The 19,361-nt window shown below is 38.7% G+C and overlaps 2 protein-coding genes across 3 annotated transcripts; one reads left to right on the plus strand and one right to left on the minus strand.

The window, feature by feature from the left end:
- The first annotated feature begins 144 nt into the window (after window positions 1–144).
- Window positions 145–9,000, plus strand: LOC103716506 (KIN17-like protein). 2 transcript variants are annotated; one of them, XM_026808233.2, is made up of 2 exons: window positions 145–1,643; window positions 8,090–8,417. In XM_026808233.2, the coding sequence occupies exon 1, from the start codon at window positions 353–355 to the stop codon at window positions 1,607–1,609; it is 1,257 nt and encodes a 418-aa protein (XP_026664034.1). In that variant the 5' UTR covers window positions 145–352; the 3' UTR covers window positions 1,610–1,643; window positions 8,090–8,417. The 2 variants fall into 2 exon arrangements, with proteins under 2 accessions (XP_026664034.1, XP_008802754.1); XM_008804532.4 differs by lacking the exon at window positions 8,090–8,417 and adding an exon at window positions 8,643–9,000 and having other exon boundaries at window positions 147–1,643.
- Window positions 9,001–10,371: 1,371 nt separating this feature from the next.
- LOC103716505 (60S ribosomal protein L36-2) lies at window positions 10,372–15,279 on the minus strand. Its single transcript, XM_008804531.4, has 4 exons — window positions 15,173–15,279; window positions 14,675–14,814; window positions 11,998–12,197; window positions 10,372–10,744 (listed from the first exon to the last, which is right to left on the minus strand). The coding sequence occupies exons 2-4, from the start codon at window positions 14,774–14,776 to the stop codon at window positions 10,714–10,716; spliced, it is 333 nt and encodes a 110-aa protein (XP_008802753.1). The 5' UTR covers window positions 14,777–14,814; window positions 15,173–15,279; the 3' UTR covers window positions 10,372–10,713.
- Window positions 15,280–19,361: the final 4,082 nt, after the last annotated feature.

The following is a 19,361-nucleotide window of genomic DNA, read 5'->3' on the forward strand; positions in this document are numbered from 1 at the left end:
CGACTGCGCCCGCCCTTTGCTCGTATCGATGTTCGGGACCGGTCGAACCGAACCTTAACCCGGATTCGGTGTATCGGATCTCGAAGAACCGGATCCGAAGTCGTGCCCGCTACGGTCACTTCGGGAATCTGAAACCATCGCTCCTCCCCCTCCCCATTCCATTTCCATACCCTTTTCGTGCCGTCCATCGCCAGCCACCCCCACCGCCATCTCGTCCACTCCGTCGCCATCCATCGTTCCAAATCCATCCGAAACCCTCGAAAGCGGTAATCCCTTCCTCCTCCGCCGCCTCAGGTGGTCTCGATCGATTCTTGGGCTGTCCGATCGCAGGGAAAGGGATTGATCTTTTGGGATGGGGAAGAACGATTTCTTGACGCCGAAGGCGATCGCGAACCGGATCAAGGCGAAGGGTTTGCAGAAGCTGCGGTGGTACTGCCAGATGTGCCAGAAGCAGTGCCGGGACGAGAACGGGTTCAAGTGCCACTGCATGAGCGAGTCCCACCAGCGCCAGATGCAGGTATTTGGCCAGAACCCCCACCGCGTCGTCGACGGCTACTCGGAAGAATTCGAGAACGCCTTCCTCGACCTCATGCGCCGCTCCCACCGCTTCTCCCGCGTTGCCGCCACCGTCGTCTACAACGAGTATATCTCCGATCGCCACCACGTCCACATGAACTCCACCCAGTGGGCCACCCTCACCGAGTTCGTCAAGTACCTCGGCCGCACCGGCAAGTGCAAGGTCGAGGACACCCCCAAGGGCTGGTTCATCACCTACATCGACCGGGACTCCGAGACTCTTTTCAAAGACCGCCTCAAGAACAAGCGCCTCCGTGCTGACCTCGCCGACGAGGAGCGCCAGGAGCGCATCATCGCCCTCCAGATCGAGCGCGCCACCTCCCTCTTTTGCTCCTCCTCCCCCTCCTCTGAAGAGCCCCCGTCTTCATCATCGGAACCTCCTGAGAACCGCGATTCCAGCTCCAATCCCGATTCCAGTGTCAAAATCGACAATGGTTCCGGTGGCAAGATAGCATTTTCCCTGCAATCAACATCTGCTACTTCAAAATCCAATATTGCAAATGAGACGACCTCCAAGGCCCCGAAATTAGGCTTTGACGAGGGACCTGAGTCCGAGAAGGATGTTGCTGCTTTCAAGAAAAGTAGAGCTGCTGGTGATCGAGGTGGCGCTGGGTCGTCGGCATTGGATGAGTTGATGAGAGAGGAGGAGAAGGCAAAGGAGCGGAGCAATAGGAAGGACTACTGGCTCTGTGAGGGGATTGTGGTCAAGGTGATGAGCAAGACATTGGCAGACAAGGGGTATTATAAGCAGAAAGGGGTGGTGAAGAGGGTGATTGATAAGTATGTTGGGGAGATTGAGATGTTGGAGAGCAAGCATTTGCTGAGGGTTGATCAGGAGGAGCTGGAGACGGTGATCCCGCAGATTGGTGGACTAGTGAGGATCGTTAATGGGGCATATCGAGGATCGGATGCGAGGCTACTTTCTGTGGATACCAAAGACTATTGTGCAAAGGTTCAGATTGAAAAGGGAATTTATGATGGGAGGGTGCTGAAGGCCATTGAATATGAGGACATTTGCAAAATATTGCACTGAGGGGCTTGAGTTCAAGGAATATTCGGAGTAAAAGGCAAGTCTGACCCTTTAGCAACTTTTTTTTATGCATTTACTAGTTATGTCATGATCATTGTATATATCATTCTTATATGTCCAGATTGTTATTCTCCTGATCAGCTTTAAATATTGGTAGTCGTCGTACTTCAAGTAGAATTATGTAGTACTAGATGTGCATTTTTATTTTTTATCTCAAGCAATGTGTTTTGTTCCTTTTTTTTTTCTTCTTATTGGTATGTGCATTTAGTAAATAACACCATGCTTAGAGTTTATCAGCTTTAACCAAAACTTATACTCTCCATACATATATCATAGTTATGTTTATCAACATAAATGTGATAATACATTGTAGTATTATATTAATTTGTTGCCTTCGATGACAATCAATTTATTTGCGTGATTTCATTTCTTCATCATCATGCTCATGTAGGGTGATGCCTATATGTTAGCATCATATTTGTTAAGTTCTTTGATACAAACCTTTCAACTTCGAGTTATGCTTCATAGCCCTCCTGGTGTTAATAGAGCGATGGACGATGACGATGAGGTATCTTAGATTCACATCTATAACTGGAAGGTGCCACTATCATTCTTCTTCTCCCACTATTGAAGAAGTCCAATCTTTACAATTGGAAGAAGCAAATGATTTTGGACACACTAGACTTAGGCTGCACATCTATAACTAGAGGGTGCCAATATCATTCTTCTTCTTCCACCATTGAAGAAAACCCAATCTTTATAATTGGAAGAAGCAAATGATTTTGGACAATAAGCTTCCCTTTGCAACTGCTACATGCACTAAACTTTAGTATCAAATTAAAATTCATGACATAATCTAAGACATACTTTTGCTCTCTATAGAGCAAGATGAAGGTTTAAAAAACTCTCACAGAACATTGCCCTTTATAATGCCAAGCAGAAATTTTATATTTGTAGCTCGTAGAACATCTTCACCAAACTCTCACCCACCTGCCCTTGACGTCATCTCACGTAAGATGGAAAATTCTGGAGTTACAAGGGGAATTTCTGTATGCTCTCATTTTCATTAACTGAGAAACCTCTGTAGTGCTCTCCTTCATCACAGAAACTAATTTTTTTCTTCAGTTGTGAGGCACACTTCTCTAGTAATGTAGACCCATCCACATCAATTGATTCCTTTTGAAACAAGAAAGAAAGAAAAAGAAAGGTAAATCTTGCTGGGGAAAAAAGAAAGAAAAACATCAATTCCTTTATGTTTTAATGCACCAAACTATGGTCTCTCTTTGTTTCAATGAGAGAAGCCATTTTTCTTGCATCTCCTCTTGTGATCTCCTCCTTCTCCTTCACCTCCAAGATGCAACTTCTCCCTCATCAAAGTTCGTAGGTAATGTTGAAAAGTATATCTTAATTAGCAATCTCTGGGCATCTACATTAATTCTTGATTCAATCCTCTCTCTTTCCTAATTTCAGTGGGTTGTAAAGCATAACATATCAAATTGGATGCCGTTATAATTCATATTCTAATGAAACATTCTAAAGTGCAAATTTTCTTATTGGAAGTGAAACAAGATGTAATACTATAATATAGAATATTGAGACTTTCACTTCTCTCTCTCTCTCTCTCTCTCTCTCTCTCTCTCTCTCTCTCTCTCGCCAATTTGTCTTCAAATGCAATTGACGATAGCTTCTCTTTTGCATGCTCAATTTAATAATTAAGAGTTATTGTTCAAAATGAACTGGTGCATTGTTGTTAAATGAAACTAAGTAAATGGGGCTGACAAGTGACAGAGTAAATTACACTGACCTCCCTTGAGGTTTGGGGTAATTGCAGATTCCCACCCAACATTTGGAAAATATACATTTCACTATCTAATTTTTGCTAGTGCACAACACACAACCCCCTACTGTAATCTTTCTGTTAAATTAGCAAATGGACCTTGATGATGCCATCTCTCTCCAATATATTTGAGTCTTAAAATATCTTAGTTGATTTGGGGCAAGGTTAAGAAGACCAGGTTAGTCTTAAAAAGACTAGGTTAAAATCCAAAGAGATTAGCTGATTTGGGATACTTTAGCCTTTTTAACCTTGCCTCAAATTAGCTAAGATGTTTTAAGATTCAAATAGGTTAGAGAGTGATGACATCAGCAAGGTCCATTAGCTTATTTAACATAAAATAATGGTAGGGGGTTATGTGTTATACACATAGCAAAAGTTAGGTAGTGGAATGATTATTTCTCAAATATTGGCTGGGAATTTGTAACTACCCCAAACATTGAGGGGGTCGGTGTAATTTACTCTAATTGGTGTATTGGATTTAGTATCAAAGCTAGAATAAGTGAGGGTGAGGTGGTATGGAAACAATTGAGATAGGTAAGTTTGATGAAATTGTGAGAAGGGGTATTCAAAAAAAATGTATTAATGGTTAGGTAATTCTATATATACTCCCTTTGTGTTTTGCATTTTACTCAGGCTTCAGGCTTTGGGCCGGCTTTTGGGCTTCTTGGACCCTTTTTTCAATATAAAAATTCTTTCAAAGATTAAATATTTGAAAGGGATTAGTAAGGCTCATGAACTTGTGTTTATGGTTGTTCATAAGGAGTATTGGTGCATGGAAGAGAGCTATTAATATTTTTTTGGTCACCAAAACCATATTCTTAAAGCATAAGTATACATTATATATTATATAAGATTCAGATAGGGTCGTGCCAAACTAAATTCGAGCTCGGCTCATTTTAACAAATGGGTTCATATTTCAAGCCCGGCCTAGCCCAGCCCGTCAAGCTTAAAATCTAGGCCCAGGCCTGTCCAAAATATGTCGGGCTCGAGCGGGCCTGGCAGACCGTCCAACCCATGATAGGTCTAGTTATGATACCTCAATCTTGCATGTGCTAAAAACCATTTTAGCCTCGGTTGGCAAAGCTTTCGGGGGAAAATAGGCTAGGCATCAAGCTAATTGAAGCCAACAAAGAATCATGAATTTCACAAATCTCTTTCCTCATTCTCCCTCCATCTTTGTGCACCCCTAGTCTCAGTTGCCCTGTCCACATGGCCACCTACCTCATTTGGCTAACCTCACCCACCATTCAGCTCGTATGGCCAGCCTAGCCCATCGCTGGCCTCTTTGCCCAAGTAGATGCCCCACCCCCACCTTTCTTCGGTCCTCTCTTTGACTTGGATTTCTTTTGTATCTCTCCCCCCCTCTATGTTGTCCGATACTTTGGCTATCGTGTATTCTTTAGAACTCATTTGGTTCGTAGGAAGAGGCGAGGAAAAAGTGCGATTAATGAAAAAATGGAGAAATGTTTCATGTTTGGTTGCAGTTTTCAAAGAAAAAAGATGAAAAAGTAGTTTTTCCATAGGGATAAGATTCCCACATTTTATGGGAAGGAAAACTCTGTGGGATATAGGAAAGTCCTATACCCATCGGCTGGAAATTGGAGATTTTTTTTTTAAAAGTGCTCTTAAGCTTTTAGATAGAATGGGGTAAGGTCTTTTCCTTTATTAAGGGCATAACAGGTATTTTATATAATTTTTTCAGAAAAATAGGTGTTTTACCAAACACAAGCCACTCTGAAATGTGCCACTTTTTCATGGTCAATCAAACATGTAAAAACCATTTTTTTAAGCATCATATACTCAGGCATCAGCTTCCCAAAAAAACATTCCAATGAGAAAAAATCTTTCCACAAACCAAATGAGTACTTAGTCTTCACTACTCTCATGCCCTAGGGTTTCATTGGTGGTCTCCAGAAGTCTTTTATCGAGACCAGCCTAATGTTGGCTTATCTTGAATAAAGGATATTGTGATTGGGGAACTTAACATCTTATCCATGTTATATTATATGTTTCCTTCTCCTTTAATGAAATTTAATTCTTCCTACTAGAAAACAAAAATATATTACCTTTCTTCCTTCAACTATGAGGACAATGCCTCAAATCCCTTTCTCCATCTAGCAAACTTTTTTACTAATTATGATACTAAGAAGCCGAAGGGACCTGCTTTGAAGTGGTTCACAAAGAGATGAAGATCCAAATCTGGCTTGGATCTTGTTGGACCCAACCAGCATCTTAGGAGGAGGAAAATTGGAGAATCACCAAATACTCCTGGGTTAGGCAATCAAATTTCAACCGTCTACTAATATCCCAACATCTTGAATCATTCTTTATACATATGGGACGTTTTTACCGATTTAACGAATAGCAACCATCCATCAATCACACCAATGCTCCTCGAATCAATCACATACACCCAATGTGTCCAACCCAGAAGTAATCCATTTTCAAAATTTGTGACCTTCTTGTGTTCTCCCTTCACGTATAAATCCTTGCTTTACAGTCAAGCAAGTTTCCTGGCCCAACCCAATTCCTTCATCCTCCATCCGAACCCTCCCATCCTTTCAATTGTGCTTTCAATTTCTAGTGTAATATAGGGATTAGTGAGGAAGAATGATTTCTTGGTGCTGAAGGTGATTATGAATACGATAGAGTCAAAGGCAATGTCCGCAATCTTGGTACCGAGTATCTTATTAGTACTTTGTCGGTTTGGTATGGTACGGTATGGTACGTCTCTGTGCCAAAATATTTTTTTTACTCATTTTCTCAATTTTCATCTTGGTACGGACCAGTATGCACATCGGGACGCCTCGGTACAGGGCTTGTAGCAACTTGAATGTGTGTTTTGTACCGATTTTCTCCTGGTACAGTACGGTACGCTCTGTACTGGACGGTATGGCAGACCTTGGTCAAAGGGCTTGCAAAAGCTACTATGGTACTACTAGATGTGCTAGAAGTAGTACCAAGGCAAGAATGGGTTCAGGCAACACTGCATAAGTGAGTCCAAATGCATGTCTTCAGCCAAAACCCTACTTGTGACATGAATGACTAACTCGAGAAAGTCAAGCATGCCTTCCATGATCTAATGTGTTGCTTCCACTTCTCTCTGTTTCTACCCACCTCTATCTACAATGAGTACATCTTTGATCGCCACCGCATCCCCACGAACACCATTTTGCGAACCACCTGTTCCAAGTTGTCAAGTACCTTCACTGCACGAGCAAGAAATGGAATTGATGGGCTATAATCCAACAAGATCGCAGTCAATAAGATGAAACTTTTGGTAGCATAGGATCATATGTTACCACCTTTAAGTATCATAGGAATCTATTTTAGGCAATGATAAATTTTTTATGTTAACATAAATCTTGACAAATATATTTAACCTTTGATGGCCAAAATTTAATTTCTAGAGAGCAACATTTGGCCAACAACCTATAAAATCGATCACTAATTTTACACAATAACTGCTATGGTATTACCTATAAATTGTAAATAATAGATGCCAGTATAGTTAACGTAATAAGATAATGTGTCAAGCTTCTGAAGAATGATAGGCTTGTACATGTATTCTTTGATGAATCATGTGCCAATGTATCCTGCCCATGATTCATCCTATAGATTTGTACCACCATGTAGTGAATATACTATACTGTACCAATAAGGCACTGATACTGTATCAAGGTTCAATACAGTGCAATGGTCGAACCGGCTGGTGGAACCGATTGGTACTACTCAATTTGATGTTGTATTGACGTGTACCACGCTGTTTCAGGCAGTGCCATGGCTATGCATGAAAAAAAGACTCCCAACCTTATTATCAATATGGGAGTGTGTATTGTACTACATCTGGTAAGGTACCTTATGAAACACAGTACAAATATAGCAAACCTTGATCTTGCTCTTTTTTTCCATATGTGTGTGTCTGCGGAGGGAGGGTTAATTGAGCCCTTAGGCTGAATGTAGACCACTACAAGTATACGAGATTCAAAAGATTTGGGATAATTTGATTGTCACTTTTCAGTCCACCCATTCTCTGCTCCATCTAGCAGCTAATTGGTAAATACATTCCTCTCCCTATGTACAAAGAAATCATCACTTGCTTGACTATACTTATTAGCCAACATACCTTTTTGATGATTAGTAATCTCTGCTGGCCAAACTGCATTGAGCAATATATAATTCACTGCATTAAGGGTATCAAATTCCCTGCAAGGCCTCATAAAAGCTGTCTTTAATAATTGCAATCCCATAGATTGTATGCCTTCTGTGTAACCTCATTCCGCACTGCCCAAACCAACTTGGCTTTGCTTCCAGGACATTCCTGACTCCTTCCATCATATATGCAGTTTAAGTCATATATTATCTGTCAGTTTCCATTGGATAGTTTTATGATTTTTCTCTGTATTCTTTCCCTAGATAACAGTAGAGAAGAACTCTTTGATTTGCATAATAATTTCACATACCATATATCTCTGACCTTTCCCATGTCCTCTTGAGGTAAATTCATTTCTCCTTCCATATTATCTGTAAACAGCATCTGTCATTGCTAACCTTCTCTGCTTGGTAATATGAAAGCTAGAATCACTCAGGAACTTGGCTGCCATGCAGACAAGTGTGTCCAATTCTTATTCCATGTTTTGCAGCAGGGACTAGAGGTACCTGACATGCATCTGAATTTTAGTGAGCAGCAGTTGGGATTTAAAAAAGAAGAAGAAGAAGAAGGACATGGTCTCCATATATTAATTCATCTAGTTTCATTCTTGTCTATGTTATTCTCTATCTATTCTTGAGAGAATTTATAGGCCGATTTAGTACGAAGTTGCCCCCCGGGATGATGCCCCGGGATGATGGACTGTCATTGCTTTGTCCAATACCTATTTTACAGAGAGAGACAAGGTAAGAATTTTCTTTTGTACTGTGGTATCAACAAACATCTTTGCCAATCTATTGACCAAAAATGAGCTTGTTCACCTATCATTCTGTAAACATATGCAGACATCTTAGGACCGCTAAGCAATACTCCACTCTTTTGGTGGCTGGCTCTGAAAGAATGACTTCAAGTACTTTTTTGAGATTTGCATGAATCTGCCTATAGTTGGTTTTTGGTCAATAAATACCAGCAACTTGTAATACTGAGTCAGGGCTGAAATTGTATGTTGGAATACTCTAATAAAGGTTCCAATTTACATTCTTCTGCAGGTTAGGACAAGTGCTTAATTCGAGGACCTTTATGTCAGCAATTTGGATTGTCCGGGCTCTGGAAGAGAACTTCAGTTTGAGATCCCCTGATATGTAGGCAGACAAGATTGGCTAGGAACCCATGTTATTGCTGACTTTATCACCTTGCACCCACAAACAAAATGAGGCACAAATAAGAAGTATTTTATCCTTGGAATACAGTTTGAGCTAGAAAGTGGACTTCTCTTCAATCATTTGCACGTGAGTGATATTATTAATGTTCTATCGATTGGACAATCTTTGAAGCATGACATGTTATAGGCATAATGCAAATTCCCGTGTCCTTCAGAGGTAGTTTTGATAGGACACTTTACAGGAAGCTTCTTGTAAGTCTTGTTAGGTCTTTACCCTTCCTCAAGAGATTTTGACAGCATGGGGCTTTCCAATGCCAATATGCTGAAAGTTTTGACAGCCTGGGTCGCAGAAAGCATCATTACAATCCTCTTGCCTGTGTGGCCTCGTATGCAAACAATCACCTACCTTCCATGCTCAGGATTTCAGATACCTTCCCCACTATCAGAATTTGTGCCATATGAGGACAAAACCAGTGCTTCGTAACAGATGAGCATGCCCATGGGCCTTCATTAAATTAAACGGGGAAATGCATCTTACTAATTCACTTGAAATGCTTCCTTCTCCGAAGTCCCTTGAAACCATAATTCTTTCTGGAAGGATGGATGAGTGGAATCGGCATTTGTTTAAATATGGATTTTGCTCGCCCGCAAACATTTTATGTTAATTAGGTGGTTCAGGAAATGCATGTTAGAATCGGGAACCGTGTATGGTTCGAATGAATGAAGCACCTGTGCAGATTACGGCAGTCGTTACAACTATAACAAATTCACAGGAGCAATTTTTAAAAGGAGCTTGCACCAAGCATCTTCTTCTGTGTTATTATTATTCACTTGCTATTCTAAAGAGGATCAAACAGCTGCATCACAGGATCCCAGAAATATTTGAAAGGGCCTAGTAAGGCTCCCAAAAAATTGTCTGGAGCGTAGCAGGACCAACGAATAGGATAGCAATTTATAACCCGACCCACTTTAAGCAAATTTAAATTAGACATAAATGAACTGTCTAAACCTATTTATTAAATTGATTAAATTTATATTTAAACTCTTAACTAGTTTAATAATTATACCAAATTATAACCTAATTCATTCGATCGGTTTATAATCTACTTAATCTATTCCTAACCTGATCCACTTAACCTATTTAAATCTATTAAATTTATTGAAAATCAATTTAACCTAATTAACCTAAGGTGATCGTGGATCTAGCTAGATTATCTATTTAATAAATAAATCAAATTTAGATGTAAAATGTTGATTTATTTAATAAATTAATTAATTTTAGTTGAATTTTTTATCTGATTAGTATCCAATCTGTATCTAACTTGATCAAGCTCATATCCAACCTGTATCTAACTCAATCAAGCCCAATTGCCACCCTTGACCATAAGACTTCTTTGGCGCGCTTACCGTGCACGATTACAACAAGAATGGCCAATTAGAAAGAAGAAAATAAGCTTGAAAGTGGGCTATCCTTGCAAGGGGTGACGCCCATCTGTAAAATAAAGCCGGCCGCTGGTTATGCCATACGGATAAATGCATGAGCTTTGCATGAAACATGATAAAGATTAACAGTAGCATCGAAGCGAAAAATTTAAAACCTACAGAAATCCACATCCAAATAAAAATGTGCACAGCAATTCAGAGAAGGTTGCATTTTCATCAACTGTTTTTTTCTGAGCTGGAGATTCAAATAGCAACACATCATTGGCATATTGCCGAACCAATTTGTCACTAAGAAAACGCAGTCAGAGGAGGATTGCACAGATGAAGTGCCACCACCCAGAATTGAAATATTCTCAAGCCAATATCAAAAAGAAAGTTTATCGCAAAACTAAAAATTAGACAAACTTGCATCTTAACAGTCCCAGCTTTCCTACCAGCACAAAGGATCAAAATTCTTCACTAGTTTAGGAATAAAATCCGGAGACCGGAGTGTATTATGAATAGGCTGCTCCACTTCATTTCTTCTTCTCAGCCACTCCGGCAGATCTGCACAGAGTAAAGCCACATGAAACAGACAAGCATCGCCAAATATTCATCCAATTTGCCACAAAGAGAAGCAGCCATTAACCGCTGTTATTACCTCTTAACATCATTGCGCTAAATGAAACAAAGTAACAAGAGTAACAAATAGCCCCGCAGGTGATCGCTGGGAGTGGGGGCTAAATGGAATTGAAAATTGGACATTGCGAATAAGAAGACAAACTGTATTGTCACAGATATGATGCAACGTGAAAAAAAGGAGTCTTTCGTGAATTTAACTGATGGAAGATACCTGATACATTTGAACAGTGCTTAAAATGAACTGATTAAACCATTTCACCAAGGATAGAAGAGTTTGGGTCCTCTCCAGTTCAATATCCATCAGATTCAGCCACCATCATATTCAGGTGGGTCAGACCCATCTAAAGTCAGCGGTGGGTAACTAATGGACAGAACTGGTGATAAGAAAACAATAAATATGCCATAGCCCATGAAAAGAAACAAGCCATACAAAGTTCTAAAACCAATGATTCCTCTTTAGGAAGGTCATGGCACCACCCCTCCCCTCTCATCTCCTCATAAGATCGTTGGACATACTATTGTTCCAAAAGGCAGACATGAGGCTCTCCTTGGCTCACACCTTAAAGTGAGACTCTTAAAAAATGCTGCTGCTTAGGAATGATACTTCTCGAGTCAAGGCATATGTATAACAAATGTGAGGTGCACACCTTGTAACTCCAGTTACCCAATAAATGGGAAGTATCCATATTTACCTTTAATTATTTTCACAATAAATACAAGCCAACAAATAGACCCTATTTATATCCGCACGTTGCTTTGCACGCATAATCAACTTCCAAACCAAAGTAGGTAAGATGGTAGCATATACAGACTACAAAAATTGACCAAACTCAGAAATGTGAAAATCCATTATCCTTAACAAATATTGGGATCAGATTAAAACAAAATCTACATCCTTTACCTTCACTTATCTTTAAATATTTTTTTAGATTCTAAACATCATAGGAAAATTCATTTAGCTCATGCCTTAATAATTGTGACTAATGCTCAAACCATTAATAATTTGAAGGCCTCTACGATAATTGGCCACATATTCTGTTAAGAGATCCTTGTGTTGTGTCTAAACACCTATCACAATCACAATTAAAGTAGCTTCCAAAGAAAATAAACAGCTAAATATGTTTCCCCACATGTTTTTCGAAAACAAATTTTAAAAAGTAATTAACCAGGTTGCTTACCTCATCTTCCTGAGAACATTAGCCATTTCCTCACGCTTCTTCTTTGCTCTCTTGTGAGTTCCAAGCTTTCTCTTCGCCACTTTGAGTGCACGCTTGTCCTTTCCAACTTTCAGGAGCTCGGTAATCCTCTTCTCATAGGGAGCAAACCCAGCAACTTCCCTGATTAAGTTTCTGACAAAATGCACCCTCTTGCTGGTTTTCTGAAACAAAAAAGTTCACAAACTCAAACACTCCATTCAGACTTTGCAACTGTCAGCTGATGGAGAAAATACCTTACATAATTCTTCATAGGACAGCCACCAGTATGGATTTTCATCATTTGAATAGAATCATGACAACAGAACTTCAGGGGACTTATATAATGCTAATAAAGCATGCTAAAAAATACTATATGTGGGTAGCAACAAGTAAAGGGAAAAAAACAGAGAAAATGAAGAATCTAAAAATTCAAAATACAAAGAAATAACTACATTCCATCAAAATATGAAACATAGCCAAGAGATCCACAAAAAATGAATACTGATATACAGACTTTGCTAAATGAGGCAGGTGTATATATATTGCTTTTGAATTTCAAATATACAAAGTCAGTTATAGTAAATAAAAAGGCAAAAAGCTGGTCTTAAAAATTGCCTAGTTAGTGCTATCCACATTCTTTTGAAAAACTTCAGGATTCCATTTCTTCCTAATCAGAGATTGACATAAGTGCAGGCAGTCCAGGAAAATTTTCCACAGATGGAGATATCACTGGCTGAGTATGAAAACACGATATTCCTTTAAGATCATTCATGGTGTACATGTTGTGCTACAAGATGCACAATGCATTTTGTACGACAAAAAAGTTCTTAATTCCAATCCAAATATTACAAGTGCTAGTAATACAGTAAGTACCTCAGGCAACTCTAGCACAGATAAAGTGCATGACAATAACTTATTGCAAAAGAAGCCAACAATCTGTATGGGTGGAAGACATGATGGATCTTTGAGAAAGAGATTTATCAGAACCATGTTCCTTACTTGCTCCAGGGCGAATTGTAAGGTGCCATGAAGCAAACCAATGTTTAATACAATTAAATTTAATAAAATAAATCATTCTGTTACAGCTTCTCCTAGTATAATATCTAAAATATCATCTGGCCTGCACCTTTCTGAATTTCACGCAACCATATGTCTTCATATGTTTAAACGTGCTGTGCATCAACGCACATCACACTATAAAATTGCAAAACATCTATACAAAAGCAGAATTTGGAATCAAAATACAAATATAAAAAGGCAACATGAAGCACATAACTCTACTTCCATTGGACCAAATTTATTTGGCGAGCACAAATCATGAACCTACAAACCCAAACCAACCAGGTGTCCAGACAATCAGGAAAAATGGTCTCAATCATGCTTACCTAGTTCATTAAATTGCTATTCCATTGTCAACTGGTACACAACAGACCTCTCAATATTATGATTTGTCTAATACAACAAGATAAGCAAATTAAAATCCATACAGACTGCTGTTTACTAAGTTAATTCCTAAATATCCTATACCTTTTCGTCTTTCTCTTTTTCCAAAATAAGTTTGTCTCTAGTATTTAAATGAAATGAACCACTGCATTAGCAAACCTTATACAAAGAAATTATGGTACCAAGATGTTGATAATCAAGAAAGAAACTATCTCATCAGATCTCAAGTGAACTAATTCACTGGAATAAGCAAATAAATAAATTGCAAGCCAGAACAAATTAAATCAAACAAACCAACTATGATCCAAACCAGTTTATCTAAAGTGTTGTGGATGTTCAATTAAAATTTCATTCTCCCCATCCTCTAGACAACACTTCAATACTAGGGATGATCCTAATTCGCATGCTGACACTATTTATTCAGAAACTTTCTAGATGAAAAAATTTGCAATGAAAAACTAAAAGCAGCCTTCCATACACAGACCATCAGAACACTAATGGTTATATCATATAACACGTGCATCCAGGCAAAGACAGCTTGCATGCTGCATGGACCGCAACCCAGCTCCCACTAAATCCTAGGCCCCATGAAAGCTGGTTGTAAGTTGCACATGAGGACGGGCTGCGAGTGGTTCATGCTGCATGCAGGTGGTCTTGACCTACGCATGCCTACTCGTGCAGCAGCTCTCTCATTGCATTAGCATTTAGTAGTACTTGCTCCTTAGCCCATGATTTTCTGATTTCCTACAAAACTCCCTAATACTTGAGTGCAATTAAGGTAAATTTGCTTCTTAGCCCAGAATCTTCTGCCTCCCACAAAAACCCCAAGTACTTGAAAGCAAGTCTAGTAGAACATAGTTGTTTTACATAATCAAATATGCGTGTGCTGTAAAGCCATGCGCACGGTATAATTAACCCATTCCAGAATTATTTTTGCTTGTATACCTTCATTTCAAAATCTACTCCAGACAGACATGTTTGGAAGGGAGGTAGGAAAAAGAACTCCATAACTTAGAAACACTCTTGGAACATAGCAAGATATTGCTAAGATGCGCAGCTATAAAATATATAATTTAGGAAAAAGAGAGAACATCAAGGACCAAAAAATACAAATCATGAAATCAACTGAAGCACTCGCAGGGGTTAAAAAAGAAAGGGGGGGGGGGGGGGGGGGGGGGGGGGCTGAGGTTTCCACCATTCACTACTGAGACTTTACCCCTTTTCTGCTAGAAGGGCGAGGAGCCAACTCCCGCTTGGTGACAATGTGCCCTTTGTTGAGCCCAACAAAGAGACCGGTATTCGGCTGCGGCGGGGCCATCGCTATCGGCCCTCTTGGAGGTTTTCGGACTGATTCCCCTGTACACAAACAGCAAAGCAGGTCAAATCAGCTCAAGTCGACACACCATCATAAAGAAACAAGAAAATGGCGTCCAAATGGCCGCCAGATCCACCGCCGGAAGTTTATAGATCAGCAAGAACATATCAAGATCCTTTCCTGGAAAGCACGCAGCACTGATTCGACCAAACACTCACAGATACAGGAAAGGAGATTCCAAGAGGTATGGGATCTTTCTTCTTCAAAAGATTTAGAGATACAAATAAAACTGCGATTTCTGCCTACCGAAGGGACAACAGAGGGAAAGCCGAACGAATTGGGCTTGAGAACAAGGAAATTTGAATTGAAACAAGAAGGATTTCTTCTCTTATCGCTTACCTCTGGATCAGATGCGAACAAACCCTAGCAGCCGGCGACGACGTCAAGAACCCTAGCGGCCGATGGAAGAAACCCTAACACAGGACCGCGCCGAAGAGAGTACCTTATCCATGTAAAATGACAGAAAATGTCTTGGTCCATTTTACAATGACGGATATGTCCTCCGACGATCATAACCATCCGATTTGTTCAGCAGTTCATCAACGGAGGAGGTTGAGAGTGCTGACCGATGGACGATTGCATTGGCTGGACGGCTCAAATTAGTGATGCCATCAGTGGGACCACTGCGACATGTTAGCTTTGAGATTCGTTTTGCATTGTGTGACGCTCGAATACGAGGATTTCTAACGGCCCAGCCCACGGGCCAACTTTATACTCGTTCTGGAATAGACTGGACTGGGCTTCTAAATATTTTGTGTGCTCCCGGACCTAGTGGCTAGGGTTCGATCCTAGACTCCTAGTTGGGGTCGTCTCTTTGTGTTTGATGGGGAGGGTTGTAGGATAGAAAAAGTTGGATTAGCCCCTCCTAAACTTCAAACGAAATAGAAAGCAGCTACATGGAGCTTAAACTATAAGTTAAACAAGGAACACAACTCTCTACTTGATTTAGCACCGGGCTAAGGATAGCCCGAATCCTCTTAAATTTGGGAGTAAATTTAGAGAGTCAAGTTTTACGATCACGACATCCATGTTTGGCCTAATAGCCATGATACGGTGACTAGTGAGGCATAATTTATATGTGGGACATTGGCTCTGCAATTCATGGGTGAAATTGTGTTACAATCATCATGTAACACATGAAAGAGCAGAACTAGGCACTCAAGTTCACTCTGACTCGCCGAACTTCAAAAGATCACACTCAGAGATCGAGTCCGACCATGAAAATCAACAAATGTTGCAACCACGAGCTAGGGCCACAAGGAGAAAATCACCATAAACCTAGCGCATTGGCATCTTCAATAGTCGGCAGCGAACGGAATATATGAAGCATTGCTATACATGCAATAGCCAATTGAATAGTTAAAGCTCTTCAGTTACTGTGGCATCAATGATGATCATCAGATTTTCGATCTATGCAATGTCCTTCAAAAGAGTGGCCTATTGAATGTTGCTTAGCCCTATGTATATGTTTCAAAGTTAAGCCCAATAATCTAGAAAGCTACTCTCCAATAAAGTTAGCTCTATTGCATAGCAGATACCAGTTAACACACCACATCGCTTTTTTTTAGCTCATCATGCGATGTTTGGTCTGTGGCCCGGGTCATGAGGACTTTGGGGATTTTGTCTCCTTAATACCAGACATAGACCCACCCTCGCTCATGATGCATCACATCATATTGTTTAACTCACAAAACGGACAAGTATTACAAACAAAAGAGACCCAAGCCTTTGTAGTTAGATTATTAGATCTAAATCATTATCACCAATTTACCAATTATCAAGTGAGTTCCGATGATATCTATCTTTTCCTCCCTCCAAGATCCTTAGGGCTCGTTTGGTTCGCGGAAAGTTTTTTTCCTCCTATGAATATGATTCTTGGAAAGCAGATTACTAGGAAGATGATGCCTAGGAAAATACTTTTAGCATGTTTGGTTGACCATGGGAAAGTGACAAATTTCCAAAGTGCTTATATTTAGTTGACCATCCACTTTCCTGAGAAAATTATGTATAATTCCTATTATACCCTTAATAAAAATTAGGTCTTTAATGCCTTTTTAATGCTTCTTTAATGCTAAAGGGTCTTTTTAGAAAAAAGTAAAAATATGGGAATCATATTTCCATGGAAATATAACTTTTCCGTCTCTATCCTTTGAAAATTCCAACCAAACAAAAGATATCTCATTACTTTCCCGTTGACCACACTTTCCCCTCTTCTACCTGCGAAGCTAAACTGAATTATGTGGTGCTTCTTACGTTCGGAAGATTCTGAGAAATGCTAGTTATGACTTGGATTCGAATGAAATCAGCCAAACATTTACAAAGTATTGTACTTTGAATGTTGGTCGCAATATTGATTACTTAGTTGATTAGCCATCTCATCTATTTGACTCACCAACCACAGCATCATCAAGCATAGAAAATGCCTATGAATCTTAAAATAAGTTAAGAGATTTGCTTTTTTTTTCTTTTCTTTTCTTTTCTTTCTTTTTGGTGGAAGGCATATCTAAATCTAAAACAAGTTGGTATCAGCAGCATTTATTTGATACTGCTTGACAAAATATTTTGGCGCTTTTTTATGTAAGAACTCAAGTCGTCTAATATTGGTTTAACATTATCTCTCACCGTACAAATTCAAGAATTTAAAGGTAAGGAAAAAAGAGAACTCTTGCCTCGCATATTGTCACCAGGTCCTTCGATCTCGAATCTTGACATTCATGAATAAAGTTTAGAATTTAAATCCATGTTAATATACAGCACAAACACGCTTGCAAATATTAATCTATGCTGCAACTGTCATTATTGCTCACAAATTAAAAAGTAAATTATAAAAACCCCTCTAGATTGGGGTAAATAATGTTTACGCCCAACTGTTTGAAAAATTTATAATTATTTTTTTATATTTATTTTTATCCAACACTTTGACTCATAATTTAACAAAAATTAGTCAAATCATTAACCTTAAATCGAATCCAAATATGATATCATAAAAAAATTTCAAAAATAATAAAAACAATTTTAAGTGACATAATAGCTATCCAAAGATATAAAAAAATGCATGCATTTATCTTACTATCCAAAAATAATTTTGACTTTTTACATAAATAAGTGATTTCAATTAATTTAACGGGATATACGTGTATATTTTACAAACTATTAGATGCAAGTGTAATGAATATAAATCTAAAAAAAAAATTATAGTTTACTCAAAAAAATAAAACTTATTTATAAATAATGATGGGAAACAACATTAACACAGTGCTTGAGGCCAAAGTATTGGCCAAAAAAATTCTGAATCTCTGAATAACATGAAGCCCATTGCTAATTTCACATAATTACTGATTCTCTAGAAATTTGATTGATAAGAGCAATGATGATAGAGGCAAAAGCTTATGTTATCCTACTAATGCAGAAATCTACGAACAATTTAGATAAAGCTCCTGGATCAAAGTCATACTAATATGCAAGGGATGCTTAACATCCATTAGGTGATTGGTCATTGTCAACCGGGGCATAAAGAATGAAATGCTTCTAGTTGGAGTCAGGAATATTAAACGGACTGCTCCATGAAACCATAAAAGAAAAGATTTTTCGGTCTTCTTTCCTTTGCATTTTCTTAAGTTCACGAAAAAAAAATCACACTAAAATATTTTTCTAAAAAATATTTTTTATGAAAATGATGCCTGAGAAAATAATTTTAGTATATTTGGTTGATCACAAAAAAGTGGTATATCCTAAAATGGCTTATGTTTGGTTGAGTATCTACTTTCATAGAAAGTTATATGAAATACTTATTATACTCTTAATAAAGGAACATAACTTACCTCATTAATTTTGATGGCTTAATAGTATTTTTAGAAAAAAAAGAGGAAGACTCCAATTTCCAATAGATAAAAAAGTAGTTTTTTCATATCCCCATGCTACTTTCTTATCTTCCTCCTTTCAAAATTTCAACCAAACAAAAGATATTTTTTTATTTTTTATTGATCATACTTTTTTTTTTTTGAACCAAATGAGTCCGGTCGGAGGTTAAAATGCATGCTTTAGCCAATAGTAAATTTGCATGGAGCCCTTTGAGTCGTGGTCCTGGACCCTAAACATGCAGGACCCACCTCTGTGCGTGGGGAAAGAAAACAGCATGGCCCACAAACTTCAGCTTTCTCACCATTGGATTATATGAAATGATTGAAGAAAATAATGTACAGATCATTCTAATAATGTTTCAATGGTTTTAACTGAATTGAAAGTATGTTTGGTTGGTAAAAGCTGGACTTTGATATGGAAATGAAAATGAGCGACTCCCATTCAACCCATTTGGTTGGCAGAAGTTTCATTTCAAGAGAAAATGAAAATATCCTAATTTCTTAAAATTCAATTCCTACGCTTTCCTACGGATCAGACTTGTGGTTGCCTCTACCAATCTAATCTTAATTAACTTTTTGGTGGTAAATTTAGCCACACTGAGGGTTTTATTTTTTTTTTATTTTTTTTTTTATTTTTTGAAGCATCTTCTGCAGGGGGAGGAGGCAAA

The sequence above is a fragment of the Phoenix dactylifera genome, chromosome 3, assembly GCF_009389715.1.
Source record: "Phoenix dactylifera cultivar Barhee BC4 chromosome 3, palm_55x_up_171113_PBpolish2nd_filt_p, whole genome shotgun sequence".
Classification (NCBI taxonomy): domain Eukaryota; kingdom Viridiplantae; phylum Streptophyta; class Magnoliopsida; order Arecales; family Arecaceae; genus Phoenix; species Phoenix dactylifera.